This window comes from Acartia tonsa, chromosome 11, assembly GCF_053477335.1.
Source record: "Acartia tonsa isolate MP-2025a chromosome 11, ASM5347733v1, whole genome shotgun sequence".
Classification (NCBI taxonomy): domain Eukaryota; kingdom Metazoa; phylum Arthropoda; class Copepoda; order Calanoida; family Acartiidae; genus Acartia; species Acartia tonsa.
In genome coordinates, this window is record NC_137270.1 from 40,933,178 (window position 1) to 40,949,033 (window position 15,856).

General features: G+C 32.7%; 1 protein-coding gene across 2 annotated transcripts in view; it reads left to right on the forward strand.

The window, feature by feature from the left end:
- The first annotated feature begins 1,550 nt into the window (after positions 1-1,550).
- Positions 1,551-15,856, forward strand: part of LOC145332324 (uncharacterized protein CG43867-like) — a 283,573-nt gene continuing 269,267 nt past the window's right edge. For both annotated transcript variants that reach the window (XM_080177312.1, XM_080177313.1), the window contains exons 1-4: positions 1,551-1,588; positions 2,084-2,240; positions 3,653-3,961; positions 4,756-4,869. In XM_080177312.1, the coding sequence (XP_080033438.1) occupies positions 1,559-1,588; positions 2,084-2,240; positions 3,653-3,961; positions 4,756-4,869 (610 nt within the window). In that variant the 5' untranslated portion in view covers positions 1,551-1,558. The remainder of the gene's footprint in view (positions 1,589-2,083; positions 2,241-3,652; positions 3,962-4,755; positions 4,870-15,856) is intronic.

A 15,856-nucleotide genomic window follows, 5' to 3' on the forward strand; every position in this document is an offset into this window, starting at 1 on the left:
GTTCGTTTGTCTGTCTGTCTGTCTGTCAGCTACGTAGAGGTAGGGGGCCAAAGTGACTCAAAAATTTTCTGTTAATTTTTCTCTACATAGATAATATTTCTTAGCAAAAATCTATTTTACAGCTGATATTTAAGATTAATTTTAATAGTTATTTCTTTCAACGTATTATAAACGGCTTTCCGCGGATATAGAATGTACAATTATAAGATTGAAACCAGTTTTTTTAGCCCGTGCCTTCGGCACCTCGGGGCTAAAAAACTGGTTTTAATCTTATGATTGTACATTTTTATATTCGTAGAAAGCTTATATAATACGATGCTAGACATAGTTTTTTCGTATGGATGAGAACCGGTTCCTATCCACCGGATTCGAATGAATACGAGAAAAATAATTTATAAAATTTCCAGTTTGGCTTCGAAACTGAGAAATTTTTGCTGGATTTGGACTAGTTCTAAGCCTTACAGAAAAATAATCTGAAATAGCATCGTATTACAGACAATTTTTCACTAATATTAAAACAAAATGAAACTTATACCAGCATTGTTTTCTTTTAATATCAGCGGAAAGCTGTCTAAAATACAATTAGATAAATCCCTATCCCAGAAATCGACTAAATAATATACTTTATACGTCTATCTGTTTTTTAAATGATTTTTAATAGATATACAGATCTATAAGCAATGAAATAGAATTTACGTGGATAAAGAAGAAATATTCTCGTCAATTTAGGTTGCTATCAAGGAACTCTTTTATTGGTCAGTTTTTTCTCCTCTAGGAAGGTAGGGGATGGTGTGAATTGTTTGGATGGTGATATAGTTATTTTAGCCCGCTGCGAGTTCTACTTTATTGGAGTACAAGAAAATCTTGTGTAACATAGAAGTAATAATATATATATTTCTGTAAACAATTACCAAGTATCACTTTATTGTGGGGTGGGGGGGGGGGTGTAACCCCCCAACAACCCCCCTCAATGGTTTGGCACATATGCAAATACCATCACGTTATTTTGCGCACGGAAAGTACAAACTTTTTAAAAAATGGCTTAAAATCATCATAAATTATTCAAATAACTACCAGCTTCTCCACTAGAGGCCGCTAGGGGAAATTGAAGTATTTTAGTTTTAAAAAGAAGAAGAAAAATATTAAAGGCCCAACAGATATGAAAGTTGTATTTATAGCTGAAATTTTTAATGTATAGCTGAAAATGAAAATTAAATGAAAATATGTATAACTAGCAACTACACCCCAAGAGGCCTCTAGTGGCACTTTAAATGTTTTTTTTTGTCTCTAAGATACCTGTTTATGTTGCGTTCAATTCTCTTAAATATTTTTTCCCCCCGATTTTTTTGTGATTTATCTTGGAAGGGTGGTGTTACCCTCCTTCAAAATAGTAATAAACCTTCCCGGGACCTATGAGAAGCTACCCTGTTAAGGAGAACCCGCTCAGTCCGGCGGTTAGCCTGATCCTTCGGTACAAACAGAAACAGAGACAAACACACATCCTGTTACTTTATTATAAGAATTTATATTTTGAATATATTTTCAGACAAGACTTAAAATGGAAACGTGTAAGAAGCTGAATAAAAAGGTATTTAAAATTTTGATCATGAAAAAAAACGAAGTAGCGGGTTTGTTCGTATTTTCACAGAGGACTTTCTTCTATTTCTAGCCCCTTAGGGGCTTATTTCCTAATCCTGCAGGGCAATCATCACTATTTGCCTAACCTAAAATAACCTATCAAAAGCTACAGTGATTAGAAATGTTTGTCTGTATGTACCGAAAGATCTCGCTAACTACTTAACCAATATGGTTCTCCATTACAGGGTAGCTTCTCATAGGTCCTGGAAAGGTTCTTAACTTTTTTGGGTTTGGGTACTTCCACCCTCCCAAGATAAATTGTCCCTAGAAACAAAATACTCCCCCCCCCAAAAAAAATCTTATATTTTTAATCTAAAATTAAAATTGGATTGTGGGGAAGGGTGGTAAACCTCCCCCCCCCACTAAAAAAAATTCTATTCCCCCTAAAATAATTTTTTCCTTTTTTCTTTTTAAATCTAAAATATATCAAATTCAAATTTTGCAGAAGTATAGCCTGACATCTGGGGAGGAAGAGGAGGACTACATTGACCATGACGTCATTACATCAGCTGATTTTCCCAATCGTGACGTCATAACATCAGCTGATTTTCTCAATCGTGACGTCATCAAGTCAGCTGATGACTATGACGTGGTATCATCAGGTAGGTTGAAAGTAAGCAAATGTGAAGCTACTCTTTAATCTTCTGTTCAATTGTCAGTATAATAAATGTACAGTATGACCCTCCAAAAAGTATTTTTTAGCATCTGCAGCCCTTATTTCTCAATTAATTATTTAAAAATGTATATGTCCTTGTTCTCTATAGATTTCCACATAAGTAGATATAAAAATATTTTTTTTACCTCCATTAACACCGGAGATTTTTAGAGCTAAAGTTTTGAAAAAGTGACTGAGGAAAAAGTAACTTTTAACATGAAACGACTTTTTTAGCAAAATTAGGGTAGAAGTCCTTTTATTTTTGTTACTAGCAGAAACTTTATACAAAAATGAAATAAAAGATTTAGGCTTTGAGTAATCATTTTTTTGCACATATTTTTTGAGTCTGTTTAATGATATTTTGAAAAACTTACTTATTAGGCAAATTTGTTTTAGATTAAAAAACCAAATAAATCTTTATGAATATAGCAGGAAAATTGTTTTTGTTTCATAATCCTAACTTTAATAACAAAAAAGTTATAAAGAAAAAAAAATTAGAACATAATGATTTTTAAGTCTAAAAAACTTATTTAGCCCCCTATTAAATAATTGAGATGTTAGAAAAGGGGGCGGAGCAACTGTCATAATTAATCCTTTTCATAAATAAGGGTAAATAAATAACCTAAAATTTGCAAATATAATCAATTCATTCAGTAGTATTTTTTGCCATATAAAATTGATATTTTTTGGTGGAATAAAAATAAATTAATTAGTTAACTTGTTTTTCTTTGTGTATTATTATTCAGTTGCCAGAAAAACATAATATAACCATCCAAAAATCATGAGAAACAAAAAAAAATTCTTTTTCTCAGTCACTTTTTCAAAACTTTAGCTCTAAAAATCTCCGAAGTTAATGGAGGTAAAATCAAAATTTTTATATCTACTTATGTGGAAATCTATAGAGAACAAGGACATATACATTTTTTAATAATTCATTGAGAAATAAGGGCTGCAGATGCTAAAAAATACTTTTTCGAGGGTCATACTGTATAAGTATATATGTATAATCTGGACAACTACACGTCTCAAATGGCAGAGACCCTTTTCGTCTGCTATCAAATTGGTTTTTGTTCTTTTGTAGGGACACGGCTATGTTTACATTTCCTACGATATTAGCTGATTTCAAACACCAAATATAAAAAAAACGGGACAGGGTCCCTGCCCTGAGAGGAGAGTTAAGTACAGCTCATCACCCATTCTTTTACTTTAATGTAAGTGTGTCTATATACAAATCTCCTTTTTACATTTTTACTAGATATTTTAATGATAACAATAAAAAGGAAAGATATTTAAAACATGATACAAAAGCAACAAAATCAATTCTATTTCATAGATTGATGTATCTAGCCATTTTTTTAGGTGACTTCAGTGAACATGGTGGTATAACAGCTGCTGATTTTCTCAACAGTGACTCTATAACACCAGCTGATTTTCTTACACGTGACATTAAAGTGATTAAAATGCAACATAAGGATGAATCAAAACACAAAACTGATAAATCAGCTGATTCTAATAATTATGTGACCAAAAAATCTGCTGATTTTCTTCAGTGTGACGCTGTACAATCAGCTGATGAGTACTGTGACTATGATGTCATCAAATCAGCTGATATTTCCGATTATGACGTCACCAAATCAAGTTCTGCTAAAAGTCCAGAGTTTCGAATAGGTTGGTAATAATGAAAATACTTCAGCTTTTATCTTTATATTAAGTCTAAACTTTTGAGTAAAAAATACACTGTAAAAAAACATTTAGTACCTTTTTAAATTTAATCATTTATTGACAATACCTGTCAAGAAAACAGGGATCTTAAGAAATTGGACAAATATCAATAAATTGATGTTAACCTTTAAGCATGATAGACAAAATACCCCTTGAGTAGATTAAAATTATGGATGTGAAAGTTGTTTCATCTACTAAATGGGTTATTTAGTTTACAATGTTGGATATACAACAGTTTATTGTTCCAGTATGGCTTTGAAATCGATTAATATCCGCTGGATCTATCTATCTATCTATCTATCTATCTATCTATCTTTCTATCTATCTATCTATCTATCTATCTATCTATCTATCTATCTATCTATCTATCTATCTATCTATCTATCTATCTATCTATCTATCTATCTATCTATCTATCTATCTATCTATCTATCTATCTATCTATCTTTCTATCTATCTATCTATCTATCTATCTATCTATCTATCTATCTATCTATCTATCTTTCTATCTATCTATCTATCTATCTATCTATCTATCTATCTATCTATCTATCTATCTATCTATCTATCTATCTATCTATCTATCTATCTATCTATCTATCTATCTATCTATCTATCTATCTATCTATCTTTCTATCTATCTATCTATCTATCTATCTATCTATCTATCTATCTATCTATCTATCTATCTATCTATCTATCTATCTATCTTTCTATCTATCTATCTACCTAATGTCTAGGGGATGTGATAACATTGGGAGACCCCATACTAGAGAAACTGGATGGCCTAGATATTCTTAGAAACTATGATTACAAGACTCAAGTCGAAGAACAGTCAACTTTTCTAAAAACAGGTAAATGTAGATGTGCTTAGTGCCCTAGGAAAATGGGGATATATGTCACCGATTTGGCCTACCTATTTTACTAACATCATAGTAGAGGGAAAGACAAAGGGAAGGTGAAAAGAAAACCCTCCAGAAAAGAGATGGTGTATAGGGTATTTCTTGACTTCAAGAGAATAGGTAAGCCAAAAGCAGTGACATCTATCCCCATTTGATATTTGGAATGTAATGTAATGACATGATTAACTTGTATTTAAATATTGTGGGTGCGAATGGGGCGTTTGTCCAAATTTAGGTATGGAGACCGCTCTTCTATGAGTGCTACTAAAAACCTACTTTTACTGCAATACACATAGACATTCTCATCGTCGGTTCGTTTGTTTAGAATGCTTAACCCTCTATTCCCACAAGTATAATACGAATTTGGTTGAGCTGGTGGAAGCTCAACAAAAGACCCACGCGAAGTATTATGTTGCTTTAATCTAAGAATAAATGGTTGGTTTTGATATTCGATCAGAATTATATAAGTATATCAAGTATTAAGGAAGGAAAATGTTTTTATAAAGTGTATTTATATTACAAGTGCATAAGTTAAGTATGAAAATATTTACAGGATAAGTGTTAAAATCATAAGTAGAGTAGGAAAGAAATGTGCCCTGAGTCCCAAGCAGTGAATTGTGCTAAGTGTTAGAATTCTAACATAAGGCCTAAGCTCAATTCATGCTAAGTACTAAGGGTCCTAAATTTAAACTACAATACATGCCAAACAACTAAGTCATTACCTTTTAAAGCCAGAAAGAGAAGTTGATGGTAGGAGAGTCAATAAATAACTAAATAAATTTAAGAGGTACATGCTATAACATTAGCTTTGGACCAGGATCTTAGTGTTTGTCTGTGCAATTAAATGTCTGTATGTTAATATGTGACGTAAATCAGGCATGGTTGTAGGCATACGTATTTGTACTGATTGTTTACATGGTTACTTTAACAATAAACATAATGTCTTTAATAAACATATACTATTAGCAAATCACATACAAATTATCATGAATAGGCTAGCGTTACCCATATATGGTGTCATATAGGTAGAGATAGGCCTATGAATGCATAAAAGGATACAAATAATGCCTTGGGCCTAGCTAAAGTAATTGTGTCTTGTGCCTGATTGCTACTGGATAATTGCGGGGCACACATCAATCAAATATTCATAATCTGCTCTATAAAGTGTTAACTTTATATCAAGCATAGATAGATAGTTTGGATGCGAAGCATTTCTGTAAAAGTCTTATATGTACGTTCAAAGAATTTGAAAATTGAGGATCGCATCTCCAATGGGGGTAAGTTGTTAATAAAGAAAAAAGAGAAAAAGAAAAATTTTAGTAGTCCCAGTATAGGCATATATAATAAACTATAGGTATGTATACTAAGCTAAGTTAAATACGCTTTCCATTAAGAAAGTAAGCTTTGCGTATTTTCATGGCTGGGTATACAAGATGATAAACCTCCCATTCAGAATACATTCTTTTCTTGAGGGGTTTAGTTTTATCTAACATTGTCACATCAATAAATGTTTTTGCTTCTGTTACTCTGGATAGTTCAGCTTCTTCTGATGATGAACTGGGTGTTGAAGTAATCTCTTTCGAAGAGTAGACTGAGGTTGATGGTGAGGTAGATATGTAGCTAAGGGCGTCCACTTGTGCTACCTTGTTGCCATTCTCGTCCAAGGTGATTGAGTGACTTTCCAGGTCATAGTAGAGTTGGTTGAGGTCATCGGCAGAGAGGGATAGTGTGCTGCTGGAACTAATATCACTATCGGTCTCCACTCTACTGTCTGCTCTGGTATTCAGGGCTGTATTTAACAAGAAATTCCGGATGGTGATGGACAGGTTCTCTGAGAATCCATCGTAGTCCGGTGTGGTGATAATGTTGTTGTTCTCGTCTACCGTATCAAGGTGTTGGCAGGTACACAACCGTAATCCATCCAAGGTAGGGTGGTGGTAGGGCTCCAATACTCCATGGTCATCTAGGTTATCTCCAGGCTGGTCCATGGTAGATCCTAAAAAGAGTTAGTGCGCGTGCTCCAACCGGTTCCTTGGGGTATCCTGGCTATGGTAATCTAAACAAAAGAGCTTTTAATAATCTTTTATTAATCATTTTATCCCAGGGATATTCTAGAAATTCTTTTCGTTACAGATAGACCTATAATGGATTGATTAGTTATCTCTATTTTTGTTAAATATAACTGTCTCCTGAATTTAAACAATATTTTATAAAAAAAAATAAGTACAATTAATATTTACATATCGTATTAATTTCTTTGGTTAAATTACTCGTATATATGTATAAGTATTAGGTTTTACCGACAATAGTTGGTAACCCTTGTTTGTATATTTTGTATATGTACATATGGTTTATACCATTATTGGTATTAGCTGTATTTCATTTTATTTTTAACATGAATAAATTTTAATCAATATGAAGCTAATATCTTATGTTACATCGCTGTCAAGTATATCTATTAGACCTGATGTCTATGAAATATATCGTTCGACGTCTGTAATTAAAATTTGCGTAACAATAAGTTGTTAACCCTTTGTTTATGTTTGGGCGGTCAAAAGTGGTAGGGGTTAGATTTGAGTGAGGTTATAAATAGCTGGCAGCCCAATAATTATGCTCATTTTAACAACAATTGTCTTTGCGAGCGGAGCTTGCGTTCGAGTGTTTAATTTTACCGCTAATTTTAAGAGAATTTATATAAAAGTGATAAAATATAGTAATTCGTTTGTTTTATATAAATGTTGTTATGTTATAGATTGTTGATATACTCATTATTGTATTCGTTAGCCACTATTTAAAACTCAGGAAGAATATTTCTTCGTCGATAAGGCTTTTATCACTATATTTTGATCAAAAGTGGGTTAGAAATAATATGGGCATATCTTCAATCTACGACGATTCTGTTTTATATAATATTTGCAGTTTTGATAGGACATATCTGAGTCATCAGGTAAATTGACGTACCTTGGTTTTGTTTACGTTTTCCGTCTGCAAAAGTTAAGTTTACCCATCGTAAACATATACTTATATTGACACAGATATGTTCCATCATTTTATTCGTTTTAGCTTTTGATTACAGCGTCCCTTTTTGTAATCAAATTTTATTGAATATTGACTTAAATTTTCTAAAACAAGTTCGCTTTAATTTTAGATTTTAAAATAAGATTTTTGTTTTACTTAATTCAGCTATAATTACGTTTAATTTAAATTTACTTTTAAATGATAAATCAAAGTTTTAATGTTTAGGTAGCTCAACCATAGTTACTTTAAACACTAGACTGTAAAAATGTTTGTGTGTACAGTCTCTTTCATAAAATTAATTTTATTATATTGCCTTTCAGAATCACTAGTCCCTTATTTAAATTTACATCTGCTCATTATGTTTATTCCGGACAGCCTAGACGCGCATCAGAATATTAAGGAGAGATTCGAGGAGTCGATGAGAGCGGCTGCGGCCACTCTCGCCAATTCCTCTCTTCTCGAAACCTCCTTAGACGACTCGAATTCAGTGTACAGCGACGCGTCCGAGGTACCAAGCCTCGCTGACGTTGATGACTATGGGAGTACTTACGACGCTTCTGAACCCGAAAGGTATCAAGGGGAGATGTTTGGCAATGAGCATCTCTCACTGATGCTTAGTAGGACAATTCAGATCATCTGGTCTCTCCTCGATTCGGTGATGCGGAATTCCTGCGGTGACATTGGAGACAATGTTGTCGGAGGTGATTCTGGGTCTGCCGAGTCGAGGAGAGACCAGAAGACGAGTCTGGACACAATCAACATGAGTGGCTTGTTCAACATGTTATTGGGTTTAGGCTTGTTTGCTTGTGCTCTCCTAGTTGTCTTCTTCGGCGCTGTAGGGCTTGAGACTTTAAATCGTTTAGATAACACCTCGGACAGGTCGCTGGCTCGCTGGATTCGAGATGTATGCAGGCGCCTCCGTGATATAGGCGTCCGGACCATTGAGCTTCTTCCCTGCAGTCGCAGGACTCGATCTGGAGTTGCGTCGCCGACCGTGGAGCCGTCAGATACAGGCATTTACGAAGCCGCGTCTTCTGTGATGGATGATATTCTGTCAGATACACAGGTGAACTTTTCTTCTTTTGTAATGTTTCTTTTCTGTTTTATGATTTTTTTTTTGTATAGCCACCCATTTTGTCTAGTAAAGCATCATGTCATTGCAGGATTGTTCTGTCCTATTCTCACTTCCTCAACGTTGACTTTCAGCTCTTCCATATATATCGCTCACCGTTTGTCATCGTTTTATGTCACCAGAGAAATCCGCCCGGTTACCGCAATCAAATTGAGATACCAGTTGACTTTAACTAGAATTTTAATTAATAAACTAATATTATTTCCTTCTGGGAAAGTTGAGAGTCTGCTCATGCCGCACGTGTCCCATTGGGGTTCTCTGAAGTTATTACAGGACTTATTTTTCCTTTTTGTTTTAGGCTCCCTCTGTTAGTCCATCAACTCCAGCCGAGGTGAGGTCCAGAGCCGGGTTTTTCGCTGTACACAGCCTGTCTCCCACCGAGGATCGACCTACCGGAAGTAATGTGCCTGCGGGATTGGACAGCCCATCAGGAAGTCCTGGATTCCGCCCGTTGATATTCGATCAACCTGAGCGTCTTCATGTAAGTATAGATGCATTAGTGCTTTCTATATTAATTTTCAGAAAGAGGCCGTACCTAGTTTTCCTTCATATACATATCAAAAGTGTTTATAACTAACGTTTTTTATATTGGTAGAATGTTAACCTTAAAACATATGGTTGTGTAAGCATTTTTGAACCGTTTTAAGATTTTAATTCTATTATAAAGTGAGTTGAGTCACTACCTAAACATATGGCTTTACAGGATTTTAGGCATTCTCATTTCCTGATTTTTCTGAATTTTGTTTTAGTGTTGCGATTAAAACTAATAAAACTTATTTTACTTTAGGCTACGAATTCAGTTAACCTGGTGCAGCACTATACAACCATGCGAAGGTTCAGCCTGCCCAGTACTGGAGGGTCAGCGGAGAGATCCAGCTATAGTTCATCTTTATGCCTTAGTCGCATTGATTCTCCATCTGCAGCAGACCTATCAGCGGTAAGTTTGATAAATTCTTTTAATATTCTTATTTGCAAAGATTACGTAACTTAAGACAAAGGCTTTTGTGAGTTCAGCTATGCTTGTAGACAGTGAATTATTTTAACTATAGTTTTGTCCCTTCTTAATGGTTAATATTATGACTTTGGTTGATTTATGTAATAATCTTTTTAGAATATCAGGATTGTCTAACAACCTATATGGATAGACATTATTATATTTCTTCCGAATATCTATTAAAACTTTCTGTCTAATTAATATTTCCTTCCCTATTTTAGGACGCAGAAAGTACAATTCCTCTGGTGGACGTTTTCGAGATCGATATCCCACCCAGCCGGTTCAGTTCTATGGACAGTGAGATTCAGTTCCCTTTACCGGAGAGAGTTGTCGGAGGCTTAGAGCAGCTGCGTCTTACAGTTGAGACCCCAACCCCTGCCCTTCCGCCAGAGACTGCCTCAGAGACGGCTAGCCTGAATTCGGTTACGCGTTCTTCAAATAATAGCAGGGAGGAGTCCGATGCTGAGGGAGTCCCTCGGCGACGGGGTTCTGCCTGCCCCAAGCGTACACGTTGAAGTGGCAATTGTTAGCTTGGTCGTAGACATACAATTTTATTAGACAAAGACTGTTCAGACAAGTGTGACCAAAACTTTTATTCTATGTAACTAGTCAAGTAGTGATCACTATTTAGTAAAATATTAGACGTTATGACTTTTATACTGTACGAGACCAAATAATTTACACCGTTGTCATTTTGTTATGTATATACATGTTAGTTTGTAAGGAACTTAGTATGTAAGGAAGAAAAAGATGTAAGGTTGTATTTTCTTTTGCCCATAACTTAAAACTTCATTTAATCTCAATTACTTTCTTCGTAAGCGAACTAATTTTCTTTTCTCAATAGTATATTAACAACTCAGCCTTATGTCGCAATTTATTCATTCTTGTTAGCTTTTAAGGGTTATGTATATATAGATATTTAATCGAGCTCGCACCTCAGTACCTTTTCTCTAAAAATTTGTTTATATCCATCCCTGTGCATTAATCGTGAATTTTAATTGTGCTGTGATATAGAGAGGACCTGTAAATAGCATATATATTTTTGTAACCAATATCTAAGTAGACTGAGAGACTGACGCTAGACAAAGTTATGTAAATACGCTTATTCCAGTTCTTTTAAAAGATCTTATGTTAAGACTGTTTGCAATTCTAATATTTGAGTAACTAAAGTAATATCATTGATCGGGTGATCTCATTAAGGAAGATTTGTTTAATTGTTAAGGCTTAGAATAAATAGCCTTTCCTTTTTTTTAAATTAGAGAACTTAACATCCCTTTAAATCTTAATACAATAGTCGTAAAACTCAGGTTTCGGGATAAAATTTTCTTATGTCCTTCTTTAAAATTAAATCTAAGTTTTATTTCCACCAAGTAGAATTAAAGTGATCGCGAAGCTAATTTTTCAAATTGCATTTTTATTTACTTTTTCTTATGTTTTAAGTAATTTTCAAGGAATAATGCCTTAAAAATTCCATAAAGGTAGAAATAAATTAATTAAGAATGCCGAGATCCACTTCTCACAAAAATAACACAACAATCTGTGCACTTATAAGACTAAGGAAAAATCACCCTTTTCTTTGCTTACACATAAAAACAACGAAATTTATACTACAAAAATTTTGTTGTACTACACCTCTTTTGAAATAAATGTTCAAACTTGGTTTACAATTAAATATAAAACCTGCGTTAATTTCGTAAAATCAGTTACCAAATATTGATATATCTATGCAGGTACACTAACATATGAAAAATTGTTGAAATCTTCAGAAAATACATGATTTAAGAATAAAATTGGGCAAAAAGAATAAACAAATATCATTTGCTATACATATCTAGCAAAAAAATTAGCAGTCTTACTAAAGGTTTTCCATAAACAAAAGCAATCTTTTTTTTCTCCCAATTATCGGAAAAGAGTCAAATTTTTCTAAATACCTGCCTACATTTAAACCCTAGATATCCAAATTTTGTTTTTTATTTAATTTTTTTTAAAGCCTTAAATTCATATTCCTACAATCAATATACATAAGTTTCAACTAAACATTATTTAAATGAAAAATCCATATAAAATAAACATTCAGGGCCCATTATTTTAAGTAGTTGTCTGTTTCATTCAACAGAGTTGGGGATTTAAAACAAAAAGGTCATCAATTAAATAAAATCTGGCTAATATATAAGTTGATTTTAATTAATTTTTATCCAGTAATATCACTGTTTCATTCACACAGAGTTGGGTCTTTGAAACAAAAAGGTTGTTTATCATTGAAAATCTTGATAACATAGATCATACTTTTTTAGGATGTCCAAGCATTTTTATTGGGGGGGGGGGGAAGCATTAAAAATTACAATTTCTGAGATGCCTACAGCATCACAAAGTTCATTTTGGGGGGAGAAATCTTTATGTCATAGAGTTAGTGACGTCTAAGCTTTTTTATTTTAAGGGGGGTAAAAATTAAAAATTTTGGGGATGCCTACCCCTTTATCCTCCACCCCCTAGGACGTCCCTGGTGATATTATGTAAAATCTCGACAACTTGGTTAAACAAGTTTATTAATTTATTGATTTATAATCATACAGATTTTGTTTATAAACCCAACTTATAGCCGTTTATATTTCCCTCTTTCTTTCTTCGTCCCCTCTCTTACCTGTCATTGTACAAATGGTACCAACAAATTTTGTTAAGTTGAAATATAGAAACCAAACATTTTTGAATATTGTAAAAGTTGCAGTCCCTTCAGTGTATTTTAAGTTATAAGTTTGGACCAATATAGGACAATTTCAATAACTATAATAAGTAAATAATTGTATTCCCATAACTGAAAAGACATGTTATTTTATAAACTGACTTGATTTAATATCTCAGGAACCATCTTTACGTAATTTTGTTTAGTATTAAAATAAAGCCTTGCTTTAATTATTGTACATCCATATACAACAGATTTATATATAAATTTATTAAAAGAATAGAATTTGTGTGCTCTTTATCCTATTCCATGTTTTGAAGAATAAACTTTAATACAATCAAGTTCTGTGGTGTCCGTACTCTGTCTGTGTGTATGTGTGTGTGTGTTTAATTCAACCTGTCTGTACTCAAAAAACGCCTATCTTAGAAAACACTTACAGCAAAACCTTTAATTAATTCACATTTTAAAGTTTGTTTCTTTTAAATATCTTCTATAAATTTTAGTTAATTAATTAAATATAATCTAAGCAAGAATTTTACCCCAAAAAAAAATAAAACCTTAATATCTGTAAAAACTTTCTCAATTGATAATAAAACTTTAAAATCCCCCAATTATGTGGGGGCATATTCGTATTTTTAGCTCTGCAGTATGATTCCAAAAGAGAGTACAAACACACAGACAAACATCCTGTTACTTTATTAGTAACAGGATGTTTGTGTGTCTGTATATTTGTGCCAAAGGATCTCGCTGCAATCAGGTTCTTCTTAACATGGTAGGTTCTCATAGGTCCCGGAAAGATTTGTAACTATTTTGGGGGAGGGTACCACCACCTTCCTAAGAGATTGAGAAATCACAAGAAAACAAAAAAATTATGTTTCTTGATTTAACAAAGAGCATTCAATGAAACATAAATGTCAAACGCAACATAGACATATTTTAAATATAAAAAAAAAACATTTAAAGTACCATTAGAGGCCTCTAGGGGCGTAGCCACTAGTTAGAGCTAAAAAGCTTGGACTTTATCTTAACAATTTTTAATAAATGAATGTGTCTTTATACAAAATGAATATAATTAAGTCATATTAATGATATCAAAATATATTCTTATTAATATATTGATTGCTAAATATAAAACAATGCTTTGCTTTTTAAAATGTTTTTAGAAAAGCATTTTCTGAGATAAGCATTTTTTGAGATAGGCGTTAATTAAGATGATACATTATTGATGGTCCCGAGAATAGCTTAATTTTATAGTTTCAATTATAATATTATCAATTGCCTGTATGTATCCTGTTCAATGGTTATATTACATTTTATCATACATATACAAAGCAATTAACTGATTTTAAATGATTTTTAACGTCACATATCTAAAGCCATGTAGATATGTAGAATTAGATATTCATATAAATTTTTAAATAAAGGAAAAAATGAAAATCCAGGTACCATTATCAGTGATATTCATTACCATATATGGCTTTATTTCTGTGACCATCGGAAGAAAATTTTAAATCTATCCGTAGATAACAATTGCAACATTTTTTGGTTAGTTTAATACGGTATGTAACAAAAGCTTTTATTTTACTATAAATTTGCAAGTAAACTTCAACTAAAAGATTGTTATTTGTCGATTTTGATAGGTTTTTAGATATGTATAATAAAACACAAAATACAACGATGTTTTCAAGGGAATAAATTCGTTTTTTTAAAGTTTGATTTATTTTTAAATGGGAAGTATTTAAGACTTAATTCTCAAAAAAGTAATCTTAAAAAACATTAATCAGTGACATATATCAACTTAATTCCAGCTTCGTGAACACTTTAACCTGGTTCGAATCGAATCGTTGATAGGCTATGAGCCTAAATATATATACAAACTTTTGCATTTAGCGCTCAATTGTTTTAATGATCTCGAGGTTTTTTTTTTTTTTTTTATGTGCCAGTATACAGCTTAAGTCCCAAAAGTATATTAACTAAAACTGTTTAAAGCTTGTCAGAAATCTTTCTTATTATCACAATATTTCCAAAGATTTGTTAAGTAAAATTTATATTCTGTTTTCAAAAATTGTTTAATTTTATATTTTCACCAAAGAAATATTTGTCAAAAAAAATTTTTTTATACCTTTTCTAAAGATTATCTACTTTTGTTAAAATAAATATAGAGATTTTTAAGTAACATATATACTGTTAATTACTGATTTAATATATGTTGTGTAAAATTCCTATCTACATAGCCACTCTATAAGTGTTACTCGTTTGTTCATCAAGTTAATAATGATAATAATTAAAATGAATTGTTACCTTTGTGAAGCGTTTAGCCTAGCTTAAAATTCGCTTATTTTATAACGATTTACCTTTGTGAAGCGTTTAGCCTAGCTTAAAATTCGCTTATTTTATAATGGTTTACATAAGTAATAACATTACCTGCTATGTTCTTCCAGTATCATAATTACGATGTATGTGCTTTATTTCTTACCGTTTCTATCACTACCTTTTAAGACAAGCTTTACAATAATTACATAAAGGTTTTTATAAGAACATACAAGATTATAAGTCGGTATTATGTATATAAGTACAATGTTATATATATGAGTACAAAAGTTTTATATTTCCGTTTAGCAAAATCTTTTATATCATTGGGGAATGTCCGTAAGTCTTTCTATCCGTGTACATTAGAAATCAAGTTATAGGTATCAGGTTAACTTATATGTTTATCTGACTATTCTGTTTGAGTTCCTAGGTCGTTAACTAGCGGTAGTTGCGGCGGGGTGACCTCTCCTGCCGTAGATTACCGTTAGGTTATGATGATGTGCATCTGGCCGTTGAGGGATAAGCGTTCTGCCGCGTATACGCAAGCTCCTCTGAAATACTCTTAATACCCTTTTCAAGAGTCTGACTAAGAATGTAGTGACCCTGTCTAATATTATAACCATGATAATTGTTATCGACACATATATAGCTATTTCTTCTATATGAGCGAAGATGGTTCTAATGGTCAATGGTTCTTTAGGTTTAGGTGGGCACAATGATTCCGATGCAAATGGTAAAGTTCGTGCCGTGGTCTGTCGGTCGTAGCCTAGTGCGAACTGTGTGATCGTATCTCCCAATGTGAGAT